Raw genomic sequence first — 12,972 nt, 5'->3', positions numbered from 1 at the left:
GTGGAGGTCATGAGTAGCTGTGTGTGTGTGTGGGGGGGTGTGTGGAGGTCATGAGTAGCTGTGTGTGTGTGTGTGGAGGTCATGAGTAGCTGTGTGTGTGTGTGGAGGTCATGAGTAGCTGTGTGTGTGTGTGTGTGTGTGTGGAGGTCATGAGTAGCTGTGTGTGTGTGTGTGGAGGTCATGAGTAGCTGTGTGTGTGTGTGTGTGTGTGTGTGTGGAGGTCATGAGTAGCTGTGTGTGTGTGTGTGTGTGGAGGTCATGAGTAGTTGTGTGTGTGTGTGGGGGGGGGGAGGTGTGGAGGTCATGAGTAGCTGTGTGTGTGTGTGTGTGTGTGGAGGTCATGAGTAGTTGTGTGTGTGTGGGGGGGGGGGGGAGGTGTGGAGGTCATGAGTAGCTGTGTGTGTGTGTGTGGAGGTCATGAGTAGCTGTGTGTGTGTGTGTGGAGGTCATGAGTAGCTGTGTGTGTGTGTGGAGGTCATGAGTAGCTGTGTGTGAGTGTGTGTGTGGAGGTCATGAGTAGCTGTGTGTGTGTGTGTGGAGGTCATGAGTAGCTGTGTGTGTGTGTGTGTGTGTGTGTGTGTGTGTGTGTGGAGGTCATGAGTAGCTGTGTGTGTGTGTGTGTGTGTGTGTGTGTGTGTGTGGAGGTCATGAGTAGCTGTGTGTGTGTGTGTGTGTGTGTGTGTGTGTGTGTGTGTGTGTGTGTGTGTGTGTGTGTGTGGGGGGGGGTCATGAGTAGCTGTGTGTGTGTGTGTGGAGGTCATGAGTAGCTGTGTGTGTGTGTGGAGGTCATGAGTAGCTGTGTGTGAGTGTGTGTGTGTGGGGGTCATGAGTAGCTGTGTGTGTGTGTGTGTGGGTCATGAGTAGCTGTGTGTGTGTGTGTGTGTGTGTGTGTGTGTGGGGGTCATGAGTAGCTGTGTGCGTGTGTGTGGGGGGGGGGTGTGGAGGTCATGAGTAGCTGTGTGTGTGTGTGTGTGTGTGGAGGTCATGAGTAGCTGTGTGTGTGTGTGTGTGTGTGTGTATTGATGCTCCACCTTCCTGGTGACCATATTAGGAAGCGGCTGGGTGAGGAGCTGGAGGCGGGGCTGAGAGAAGGAGGCGGGGCTCAGAGGCTGCAGCACATCCTGCACCTCTCCTTCTCCAGCGGAGAGTACGACAAGGTTACACAGGTACACACACATGATCATACACACACCCTCAGGTACACACACTCCCTCTGGTCAACCTGCCACATGCTGACCTTTGACCCCTGACCCCCAGGGCCTATATGACAACTTCCTGTCCATGCGTGTACGTGACCCAAGCCTGGGCAGCGTGGTGGAGGCGCTGGATTGGCTGTGCTTCACAGACAGGTTGAACCAGGTCATGATGCAAGGGCAGAACTTCTCCCTCATGAGATACCTGCCCTTCCTCCCGGTTACTTTCCACTTCCTGTTTGCTCACACACACGTGCCCCGCATCAGCTACCCTCACAGCCAGTACGAGGTACGTTCACACTCACACACACACACTCACATAGTTCTCCTCGTTCTGGTTCACCACCTCAGACCTGCACTCCCAGGTGCTGAGTAAGACCCAGGCCAGCAGGAACGCTCTGGCGGCCATGTTGTCTGACATCCCAGCATGCATCAGGAGCAGGGTCAGTGAGCTGAGTCTGACCAATGACGTGCTGACGTTGCTGCTGGACATCATCTGCCCCAAACTACGACCCGTATGTACCCAAAGCCAACGCATGTGTTTGTATGACCCTCTGACCTCAAGGGTGTTGAAGGTGTGTGTGTGATGTGTGTGTGATGTGTGTGCATGCAGGTGAACCCCCAGCTGTACAGCAGCAGGGAGAAGCAGCAGCTGTGCGAGCTGGTGGACACCATGCTCTCCTACAACCTCTCCTACCGGCAGGACAGGACGCCAGAGGGGCAGTACACCTACCTCCTGGAGCCGTGAGTACACACATCACACGCACATCACACACACATCACACGCACATCATACAGACTCACACACATCACACGCACATCATACACACATCATACACACATCATACACACATCACACGCACATCATACAGACTCACACACATCACACGCACATCATGCACACATCATACACACATCATACAGACTCACACACATCACACGCACATCATACACATCACACGCACATCATACAGACTCACACACATCACACGCACATCATACAGACTCACGCACATCATGCACACATCATACACATCACACGCACATCATACAGACATCACACGCACATCATGCACACATCATACCCACATCATACACACATCATACACACATCATACAGACTCACACACATCATACAGATACACACATCATACATCACATGCACATCATACAGACACACACATCATACACATCATACAGACACACACACACAGAGGTGAGTGTAGGAAAGGTTGCTTAGGCTAGCAGGCTGACAGGTTAGCTTTAAATAGATACACATGGGTAAAGGCTAACTTAATGGTTTTAGGCTAGCTGTATGTGGGTGTAAACTAGCAGGTTATCTGTAGGCTAGGTGAGTTAGATAAGCAGGCTAGCTGTAACTAGTGACAGTACTTTGAATAGAGAATATTTTGGGTTTGGATTCCAGTATGATAACTATATGACGTGTGCTATAAGGCTACGAAGTGTTTTACTGATGTTTGCAATACTCATGCTTGCTAATACTAGATAGTGTTTTTCGTGTAGTTATTTGGGTCTTTACTCTTGTAAATGTGCTAGCATTGTGCCCCTTGAGAGCTATACATTACTACACACTGCATACTACCATGTGATGTCATTACAATACTACACACTGCATACTACCATGTGATGTCATTACTACACACTGCATACTACCATGTGATGTCAATACAATACTACACACTGCATACTACCATGTGATGTCATTACTACACACTGCATACTACCATGTGATGTCATTATTACACACTGCATACTACCATGTGATGGCATTACTACACACTGCATACTACCATGTGATGTCATTACTACACACTGCATACTACCATGTGATGCACCTTATCTCTGTGTGTGTGCAGGCGGGTGGAGGAGGTGGCCTGGTTTCCCGGCCTGCCCCCTCGCAGACAGCTGACCTACCAGACCAAGCAGACGATCAGCAGAGAGATGGACCAGGAGAAGATGAGGAGAGCAGAGAAACTGATGCAGCTACGCAACCCACACAGACAGGTCACACACACCACACACACACACACATGCCACACACCACATACATACACAAATAAGTACACATACATACACACTCACACACACAACACATACATACGCAGGTACATACACACACCACACATATGTAAAGTTACATAAATTTACATTTATTCATTTAGCAGACGCTTTTATCCAAAGCGACTTCCAAGAGAGAGAACATAACGTAAAGTGTGTGTGTGTGTGTTCCAGAGTGCTGAAGCCAAGCCTGCAGCCAGAAACCATCAGCAGAGGCTGGAGAACATCGTCAGACAGACTACCATTGAGACCAGGGTGACTCAACACTGTACACACCCAATACCCAACACTATACTGCCCATCACTACCCTATACTGCCCAACACTACACGACCCTATACTGCCCAACACTACACTATACTAGAGATGCACCAAATCCAGGATTCGGCTGAATACTGGGCTTTTTGACGGGGTTTGGATTCGGCCGAACCTTAGAATTTTTTTTCACCAAATCCGAACCCTACACTTGCACTACGCTGGTCAACATAATGACGCCGCCGTTGATTATGGGAAGGTTTTTACATAGGTGTTTGGCTGTACATTCAGTCAAAAGAAGGCGATTCAGGTCAAGCTACATGTTCAATTTCCAATGCCAATTTGTCTCGTGGTGGCAAGGACCCTAAACAATACACAACATCTCCGCTGTTAAACATTTACGTATGAAACATCCTAAAGAAATTCAAGAAATCTAAAGGGCTAATATTTTGGAAATTGATTGGATCTTGAGATAGGGTAAACTCACTACATTTAGTCATTTAGCAGAGCGACTTTGAGTAAGTACAGGGACATTCCAGGGAAACGTCATTTGGCACAGCCGGGAATCGAACCGGCAACCTTTTGAGTAATTCAAATGTCGTTGTCATCCCGATTCTGACTCCCCAGGTGACTACCCACCCCTTATACTCCCCAACACTACACTACCCAACACTATACTACCCAACACTATACTACCCGACACTATACTACCCGACACTATACTACCCGACACTATACTACCCGACACTATACTACCCGACACTATACTACCCGACACTATACTACCCGACACTATACTACCCGACACTATACTACCCAACACTACACTACTCAACACCATACTACATAACACCACATTACTAACACCACGTAACACTACACTCCCCAACACCACCCAACACACCACAGTGCCCAACACAACCTCCCACTACCTAACACCACACTTCTCAGCAACACCTTACACCACACTTGGTTGGTGGAGGGGACAGAGGGAAGGAAGAGAAAGAGGAGAGGACAATCCACCAGTCTCTCAAGCTTTTATACCAACCAGGTTCATGAGTTACTGTGTGTATTTGGGATATGACCTGGTTCTAAATGTTATTTCAAGGTTTTCTATATTCAGCCCTACTGTGTGTGTGTGTGTGTGTGTCAGCCTGAGGTGGATTTCTTCGGTAGAGCTGTTGTACCAAAAGAGAAACCAGTCCCACAGCACTCAACTACAGGTATTCTCGCACTTCACACACACACTCGCACCTCACCCACACACTCGCACCTCACCCACACACTCGCACCACACTCGCACTTCACACACACACTCGCACTTCACAAACACACTCGCACCTCACCCACACACTCGCACCTCACCCACACACTCGCACCTCACCCACACACTCGCACCACACTCGCACCTCACACACACACTCGCACCTCACCCACACACTCGCACCACACTCGCACCTCACCCACACACTCGCACCTCACCCACACACTCGCACCACACTCGCACCTCACCCACACACTCGCACCACACTCGCACCTCACCCACACACTCGCACCTCACCCACACACTCGCACCTCACCCACACACTCGCACCTCACACACACACTCGCACCTCACACGCCATCCTGCTGCTGTGTAATGTGTTTCTCCACAGACGAGGTGTGTGTGGAGGTTGCCATGGGGACGGCGGTGGGGAACAGCCACGTGTGGTTCCGCTTCAACGAGGGCGTGTCCAACGCTGTCCGGCGCAACGTGCACATCCGAGAGCTGCTGTAGCACACACACATGTACACAACACACATATACACGCACACACCACGCACACATATACACACCACACACATATACACACCACACACACCCACTATGATGGTGGACATTCTGTCAGGGTGAATAGAAACTCCACACCAGCTCCCAGGTGAATCTTTATTGTAGTTCAAACAGCCAATAAAAAGACCTCTTTTGTATGTGATGTCAGGGTATTTATTACCATAGTAACGTCTACTGTTGCCAGGAGATGGACATGCACAACACACACTCATTGTAATGGTTACTCTCATTCACACATAGACACACACTGCCTGTTATCAAAACAAAAAGGGTTTATAAATAAATAGGACAGTACAACAGCAGTGTGAGTCTAGTTTGTGTGTGTGTGTAGATGTATGTGTGTGTGTTTGAGAGTGTGTGTCCTAGAGGATCACACACTTGCCCTTTTCCACCCAGGGGTTGGCCCTCATCAGCTCAGGGTTCAGGAAGGGGTCGTCACACACGCAGCCCTCGATCCACTTGACCAGCCTGCAGACACATGCAGGCTCAGGGTTACCTTCAGTCTCTTATCTAAAACAACATGGAGAAGCTGCATGCAGGCAGTACAGCAGAAGATCAAGGATCATAAGGATAGAAGGGCACAATGCAAAGTAACCATGTCAGCTACCAAGTACAGTGCTATAAATATAACATGTCAGGTATGGTGCTATAAACATACTCTGTGACGGTGATGGAGGATTTCTCTCTGCTGATGGACAGCTGGTACTGAAGACTCTCCACCTCCCTCCTCATCTGAGGAACATCCAGCTCCTCCATGATGCTGCACACATCACATATACACAAACACACACATCACACGCACTAAATAGGATTGTTCGTAAAAGCTACCCGCCAACACCACCAATGCAAGAGATCTGGGGTTTACGTACTTCACACACACACACGCCTCATCTGCTTCTTTCCATCCCCCTCCCGCTTTCCACATCTAATTCTCCCCCTGCAGGCCTAACTGGGTCGCGTGCCTTTTTTTAGGTCACACATCAGCATCCGCGTGCTCAGTGAGGACCATCAATAACTAGCCGCGCGTGCCCCTCCTTCAGTCCATTAAATCGATACAGATTACCGTCAACATTCTCTCATGCTTCTCCGGTACATCCAAGTGTGACTAAATAGTGGTTCGCATTCAGATGTTTTGCTAAACAACATCACAGACGTTACCCCTTCAGCATCTCAACACTCTCGACTCCTTAAGCGTCGGTTATTTAACGAAGAGAATGTTGGTCGGTACCAAAACCTGAGCCCAGATTTGAAAACGGTTGAAAGACATTAACTCTTCGTCCATTCATGTCATAACCAGAGCAGTTCGTGGCGCCGCAGATAAACGAACTAGACAGGTCACTGAAGCGGCGGGAGTCTTACCGTTAAAAGAGTAAGTTCTGGTATCGTCGGCACGTTCTGTTGGAAAATGAAGGCCACGCAAAACGACTGGGTACTGTGCTGTTAGCGTCGGGGACTCGAGTACAACCGGGAACGATGGGGCTCCTACAAAATGAACAGACTTTAGCACGCTAGATCAATCCGCGTCTCTGTTGTTTCTGGCACTCCCTCGCACTCCTCCGGTAGAGATGCGCATGATGTCAGTGGGCGCTCTTGCTGCTTTGGTAGCCAAACGAGGGGAGGGGCTGGATGAGGGGAACAGGGCTGCTCGAGGCTGGGCGCACCTGTATGGAAATGTTTTCCGGTGCTATACCTTTCTCATTCAAATCCTCTAGTCGTAATGAAAGGCGTGAACTTCGTGGTAACCATAGATACAAAGGGCCTATGTGGTACGCCGTTCTCACAACTAAAATACATGTAAGATTTGCAGTTATTGTTCAGATGTGTGCAAAATGTAATGCCAAGATGTCACAGTAAAGACAATCTTCATATATCAATAAATTACTTGTGACTTTCAACACAGCTCATCACCTTAGGGCTCCCACCCAGCAGTTATGGTGTATTCAATAGTACAGTATACAGACCTGACTCAACCCAAACTGTGGTATTACAACCTAGCATGGAGGCTGTTGTGAGCTGGATGTCCAGGACTAGAACATTGCACTCTTAAGCAGGTAATGAATAATGCTCCTTTGGAGAAACAACTTTTATTCAGTTGTATTTAAAGCCACAATGTGGAAAAACAATTGTTGGAACATAGGTTGGAAGAGCACACCCCCCCCCCAAAAAAAAATTACATTCCACGGAGTCAGCTTTCTGTCACTCCACTGACAAATCCCAACTATGACAGATTTAACATGGCAACAGTAGTTATGTATGCCCCAACTAGCCCATCACTAGAGCTCCCAACTCCATCCAGTTATGAAGGCATGATCTCCCAGAGGTCAGAACCAGCATTTTAGACATTGACCCAACCCACTTATTTAACCACACAACTTGATTAGTTAGCATACTACACATCACCCGGATTACCATCACAGCACAGCTAGCCTTTAAGCCCAATTTATATTTAGGTCGCAGACACTTTTGAAAAGGTCGCCGACAAATGGCGTCACGGTCGACACTTTTAACCGTCGCTTGAAAGTGTCGCCTACCAGGAGAAATTTCTACTGGCGCTGATGTCGTCACATAGTGTCGCGCAAGTGTGATTGGCTAGATAGACAGCACGCGTCGTTGACTGCATTGTTTTGAATTGTCAGTGAACGCTCAACAGCTGTTTAAGATGGAAGGAAAAGAGGAGAGATTGGCAGAGCAAGTTAGAACATATCCACACCTTTATAATGCCTGTCAATTAGCTACAGCCATTTTTCTCAGATCGATCACCTAGGCTACAAAGCGTAAACAATGTAACCATAGCTATGTGTTTGCCGAAGTATAAATGCAGCAGCTTCGGCGACACTTTTCTTCGTCTGCGACCATTTCAAAAGTGTCGGCGACAAGTATAAACTAGGCTTTACCCTTTACATTATATTCAAAAGGCAGGATAGGCTTGTCTTGTTCCATTACAATCTTGGACATTTTAATGAACAACTTCATGTTTGCAGCTGAGGACTGCAAGTGCTTGGCTTGCTAGGGAGCGGAGGGCCGCCTGACCACTTTTAGCCCAACGGTTCTGGAACCACACCTAAACAGTCAGAATGGAACATGTCAAACATCATTGTTTTTACCTACAATATGTTCATTCATCACACAAAATCCATACTCATTTAACATGAGAAGAGTAGCAAGTTACATGAGTAGAAAGTTTGGCAAAAAAAATCTCTGGCATTAGATGGCAGGCCAGAACACACTAAAGCTGATCTAAGAATATATATTTTTTTTTTTATGGTCATGGTCTAGGTGAGCAGGGCAGAGCTAGAATCAGGAGCACAAGGCTCTCATAGTAGGTGTCAGAAAAGTTATTTTGTTTTGTCATCACTGGCTATAACAGTTCAGGTAAGTAGGAAAACAGCTGGGGTACCTGCACTTCCTTTGTCACATGATCTCTTCCTCGCCAATCAGCTTCAACCATGGGCCTTCATCTGTAAGAGAGCTGATTTAGGAGGTTTCAGGTCTCCAAACAGGACAACTTGTACTTAGTGCATAGCCTCAGAACAGAGTTAGAATCAGGAGCACAAGGCTCTCATAGTAGGTGTCAGAAAAGTTATTTTGTTTTGTCATCACTGGCTATAACAGTTCAGGTAAGTAGGAAAACAGCTGGGGTACCTGCACTTCCTTTGTCACATGATCTCTTCCTCGCCAATCAGCTTCAACCATGGGCCTTCATCTGTAAGAGAGCTGATTTAGGAGGTTTCAGGTCTCCAAACAGGACAACTTGTACTTAGTGCATAGCCTCAGAACAGAGTTAGAATCAGGAGCACAAGGCTCTCATAGTAGGTGTCAGAAAAGTTATTTTGTTTTGTCATCACTGGCTATAACAGTTCAGGTAAGTAGGAAAACAGCTGGGGTACCTGCACTTCCTTTGTCACATGATCTCTCCCTCGCCAATCAGCTTCAACCATGGGCCTTCATCTGTAAGAGAGCTGATTTAGGAGGTTTCAGGTCTCCAAACAGGACAACTTGTACTTAGTGCAGAGCCTCAGAACAGAGTTAGAATCAGGAGCACAAGGCTCTCATAGTAGGTGTCAGAAAAGTTATTTTGTTTTGTCATCACTGGCTATAACAGTTCAGGTAAGTAGGAAAACAGCTGGGGTACCTGCACTTCCTTTGTCACATGATCTCTCCCTCGCCAATCAGCTTCAACCATGGGCCTTCATCTGTAAGAGAGCTGATTTAGGAGGTTTCAGGTCTCCAAACAGGACAACTTGTACTTAGTGCAGAGCCTCAGAACAGAGTTAGAATCAGGAGCACAAGGCTCTCATAGTAGGTGTCAGAAAAGTTATTTTGTTTTGTCATCACTGGCTCATTGTATTGTTGTCCAAATTGTTCATTTTAATGCTTCTATAGGCTGGATAGGGGCCAGCCACAGTATTCTCATTTACAAGCACATAAGGCATCAAAAATAGTATGGTCAAATTTACAACACTGGTTTAGACAGATTAACAGTAGTTCAGACAGGCCACAACTGGTCAACACGTTCGCAGCACCAAACTTGAACACGTGGTACAAAGTTAGCAAACGTGTTCACGGTATGGAACTTGGGCAAACCCACGGATCCATGAAAATGTACTTTAACAGCCGCAGCAGCTACTTAATAAACGTTTTCCAACTGTAAAACAAAGTTATTTCTCACGTTAGTTAAATGTGATTGCAGACTGCTAGCAAGCACAGTCCAATGCTAACGATGTTTTAGCTTGTTATTGCCAGCTTGCAACTCGCCACAAAGCAAACCATCTAGCTCGCTTAGTTCGCCCAATATCTAGTTGCTTACCAGAAAACTTGTTGGATTGGTGATTTGTTGACTGCAGTGCTGTAACGACCAGGGAAACTTCATAGCATCGATAACTAATGTTGCATTAATGTTTAGCGTCATACTCTGCTCTTCGAGGGTGAAAAGGCAGTCAAGCCGCGAAGAGGAGGCTTTTATACTGAGAATTATTCTGTGGCGGAATTTCCGGTTTTGTCGGCCAATAACGTTAATCTTCGATTTTAAACTACAACACTAACAGCTCCCAGCTGGCAAGGTAGGGAGATTTGTGGTGCTTTCCACTTTTCTGCGGGAAACTGTTGGGGGGTGCATATGGAAAGCCGAGTTAGTCAAAATTAAATCAATAAATAAATAGGTAAATGAATAGATAAATACATACATATATAAATACGTCTATGAAATAAACTCTGAAATAAAAAAAAAGATGGTAATAAATATATAAATATAACATTATATAATTATATAGCTGAATCCATTTACCGACATCAATAAATAAATACATTTATTTATTTAAAAATGACGGTTTTGTAAAGACATGAATTTAATTCATGGGACTTTTATTTCCTAATGCCACATTTATTTATTTTTTGAGACTTTTACGCACCACATTTTTTTCCACATGTATTTCCACACCACATTTATTTCCACTCTCACATCTCACATGCAAATGAGAGGGGCGTGGTTATCGTCAGACCAACGCAGCAGATAGCTATGCTACTTGTATGGGGGTGACAGTGGCATCGCACTGCCGAAAAGCATACAATGTAGACAAGCTTTGCCCATAATGTCTGTGTCGTCTCTTCCTTTGTATGGGAGTGATGGCGGTGACTTAGTAGCCTACGTGTGGGGACTTGATCTTTGATAGCTATGAGGTTGCGCTGAAGTTACCTTTATAAACATGGCTTTCGCTCGTGTGACGTGGAACTCGTCTGCAAAGCTAACAATCACTGCCAACACTATGTCTTCCTAGGTGGTATGTTGGCTATCACCGGTCTCGAAGTCGGCAACTGTAGGCCAAGTGGCTGGCTATCCGGCTAGCTAGCTGACAAAATAATAAAAGGACGACATCAGTGTGGCCATTTCAGCTAGAGCTAGCTACTGTAGAGCTAGTAGTGTTGTGCTGTATTGGCACATATGAACAGCCAAACCCGTTTTGTCACTGAATGGTCATTAAAACGAGTCCAGTGGTAGTGGTTTGATTTAATATTGAATAATTCCATAAACCTGTACCTAATATCTGGGTTTGGTTATTGTGTACCATGTTGAATGGGTCTTGGTCTTGACACGTCTTGGTTAGTTGCAACTTTAAATTGCCAATAATAACAAAGCGTTAAGAAACTTGACTTCAATTTGAAGCAGTAGCCTACTGTAAATCCAAAGGTATGGGTAATGTCTGGAATGGTCTGGCTTCACTTCAGGTCTCGTCTCACTGAATGGTAATGCATGGCATAATGGTGAGGCTAGATCGTTATTATCAGGTGCCTTATCGACCTAGTTATCCACATAATAGCAGAGCGATGTAGCGGTGGTGGCAGTGATTGTCTTCTTTGTTGCTAGCTGTGTTAGCTAACATTACCTGGCACTTATCACCCCCCATTACCTGTACATCTTGCACACGAACAGTGCTCAATAAGTCTCAAACTATTTAAGACTTCAATATCTATGTTCTGTAGAGCACTTATCCGCCCAAGTACCTCTACAAAATCTACTATCTGTGCCAAAATAATATATCCTGACAAGCCATGCCGTTCGGCAGTGCGATTCCACTGTCACCCCCATACAGGTAGCATAGCTATCTGCTGCGTTGGTCTGACGATAACCACGCCCCTCTCGTTTGCATGTGAGATTTGAAATAAATACAGCACAGAAATAAATGTAGTGTGGAAATAAATGTGGCGTGGAAATAAATGTGGCGTGTAAAAGTCCCATGAAATAAATAAATGTTGTCTTTACAAAAACGTCATTTTGAAATAAATAAATGTATTTATTTATTCATGTCGGTAAATGGATTCAGCTATGTAATTATATAATGCTATATTTATATATTTATTGCCATCTTTTTTTAATTTCAGAATTTATTCCATAGCCATATTTATTTATGTATGTATTTATCTATTTATTTACCTATTTATTTATTTAATTTTGACTAACTCGGCATTCCATAGGTGCAGGGTCAAAGATTTATAAGGTGATAGCTGTGTTCGACTTCATGCAGCGTCGGCGGCGCCCAGCTAACCCAGCTGAGAATGCCATTGGCTGCTTCAAGTCAGCCGGGCTGCAGGTGGACGCAAGAAGTTGAACGCACCTAATGTCAACATCAGAACGTCCTGAAAAATACCTGGTATTTACCTGGACATCCAGTAAATATTTAATATGAACGAGAATGATGCATTAAAGCTAGCAAAAGCTAGTAAAGCTGACTAGCTAGCTACTGTAAATAGCTTGAATATGCTGTTGACATTAACTTCTCAATCTTCTTGGCTAACATTTAGCATATACTCACCAAATTGTATCAGGAAAGTCCCGTAGCCCTAGCCTGACGTAGCCCTCATAATTCTAATCAGAATATGAGTCTGATAACTCTCCGTTGGGCTGTGAGTATAGGCGTGTTTCAACCGAACTCGTAAAACAAATGCCTCTTCGCTCAATTGGATAGACTTACAACCAAACAGAGCAACGTAATATGTTTTTTGTTGAAAACGAATTCAACCCAAGCGCCAAGCGCTCAAGAGCGCTTGGGTTGAATTCGTTTTCAAAAACTATGTCCGAACAGGACCTGTTCGGACATAGTTTTTCCCCAACCGAGCTTCC

The 12,972-nt window shown here is 45.7% G+C and overlaps 2 protein-coding genes and 4 non-coding genes across 6 annotated transcripts in view; 1 reads left to right on the top strand and 5 right to left on the bottom strand.

The window, feature by feature from the left end:
• The window catches only part of chtf18 (CTF18, chromosome transmission fidelity factor 18 homolog (S. cerevisiae)), a 14,449-nt gene extending 8,955 nt beyond the window's left edge, over positions 1–5,494 (top strand). The window contains exons 14-21 of the mRNA XM_084685105.1: positions 1,052–1,166; positions 1,258–1,482; positions 1,559–1,708; positions 1,807–1,937; positions 3,071–3,218; positions 3,447–3,527; positions 4,680–4,749; positions 5,182–5,494. Of these exons, the coding sequence (XP_084541231.1) occupies positions 1,052–1,166; positions 1,258–1,482; positions 1,559–1,708; positions 1,807–1,937; positions 3,071–3,218; positions 3,447–3,527; positions 4,680–4,749; positions 5,182–5,303 (1,042 nt within the window). The 3' untranslated portion in view covers positions 5,304–5,494. The remainder of the gene's footprint in view (positions 1–1,051; positions 1,167–1,257; positions 1,483–1,558; positions 1,709–1,806; positions 1,938–3,070; positions 3,219–3,446; positions 3,528–4,679; positions 4,750–5,181) is intronic.
• Positions 5,495–5,611: 117 nt separating this feature from the next.
• On the bottom strand, positions 5,612–7,090 carry LOC146237185 (guanine nucleotide-binding protein G(I)/G(S)/G(O) subunit gamma-13-like). Its single transcript, XM_084685106.1, has 3 exons — positions 6,717–7,090; positions 6,016–6,117; positions 5,612–5,825 (listed from the first exon to the last, which is right to left on the bottom strand). Exons 2-3 carry the CDS (start codon positions 6,111–6,113, stop codon positions 5,720–5,722), a joined length of 204 nt encoding a protein of 67 aa, XP_084541232.1. The 5' UTR covers positions 6,114–6,117; positions 6,717–7,090; the 3' UTR covers positions 5,612–5,719.
• Positions 7,091–8,877: 1,787 nt separating this feature from the next.
• Positions 8,878–8,962, bottom strand: LOC146237184 (small nucleolar RNA SNORD60). Its single transcript, XR_014740812.1, has one exon. It is a non-coding gene; the product is annotated as a small nucleolar RNA SNORD60 (small nucleolar RNA).
• A 160-nt stretch (positions 8,963–9,122) lies between these two features.
• Positions 9,123–9,207, bottom strand: LOC146237183 (small nucleolar RNA SNORD60). The gene has a single exon (XR_014740810.1). It is a non-coding gene; the product is annotated as a small nucleolar RNA SNORD60 (small nucleolar RNA).
• A 160-nt stretch (positions 9,208–9,367) lies between these two features.
• LOC146237182 (small nucleolar RNA SNORD60) lies at positions 9,368–9,452 on the bottom strand. Its single transcript, XR_014740809.1, has one exon. It is a non-coding gene; the product is annotated as a small nucleolar RNA SNORD60 (small nucleolar RNA).
• Positions 9,453–9,612: 160 nt separating this feature from the next.
• On the bottom strand, positions 9,613–9,697 carry LOC146237181 (small nucleolar RNA SNORD60). The gene has a single exon (XR_014740808.1). It is a non-coding gene; the product is annotated as a small nucleolar RNA SNORD60 (small nucleolar RNA).
• Between the last annotated feature and the right edge of the window lie 3,275 nt (positions 9,698–12,972).

Source organism: Hypomesus nipponensis, chromosome 21 (genome assembly GCF_054491055.1).
Source record: "Hypomesus nipponensis isolate SF chromosome 21, ASM5449105v1, whole genome shotgun sequence".
In the NCBI taxonomy this organism is placed as follows: Eukaryota; Metazoa; Chordata; class Actinopteri; order Osmeriformes; family Osmeridae; genus Hypomesus; species Hypomesus nipponensis.
This window is presented reverse-complemented; position numbering and strand designations above follow the sequence as displayed.

What these genes read in the sequence shown, in the direction of transcription:
- LOC146237185 (XM_084685106.1), bottom strand. Translation starts at nt 6,113, where the DNA reads ATGGAGGAGCTGGATGTTCCTCAGATGAGGAGGGAGGTGGAGAGTCTT. An exon ending in TCCTCCATCACCGTCACAGA is followed by an intron (nt 5,826 to 6,015) that starts GTATGTTTATAG and finishes ATGTGTCTGCAG; the next exon opens with GCTGGTCAAGTGGATCGAGG.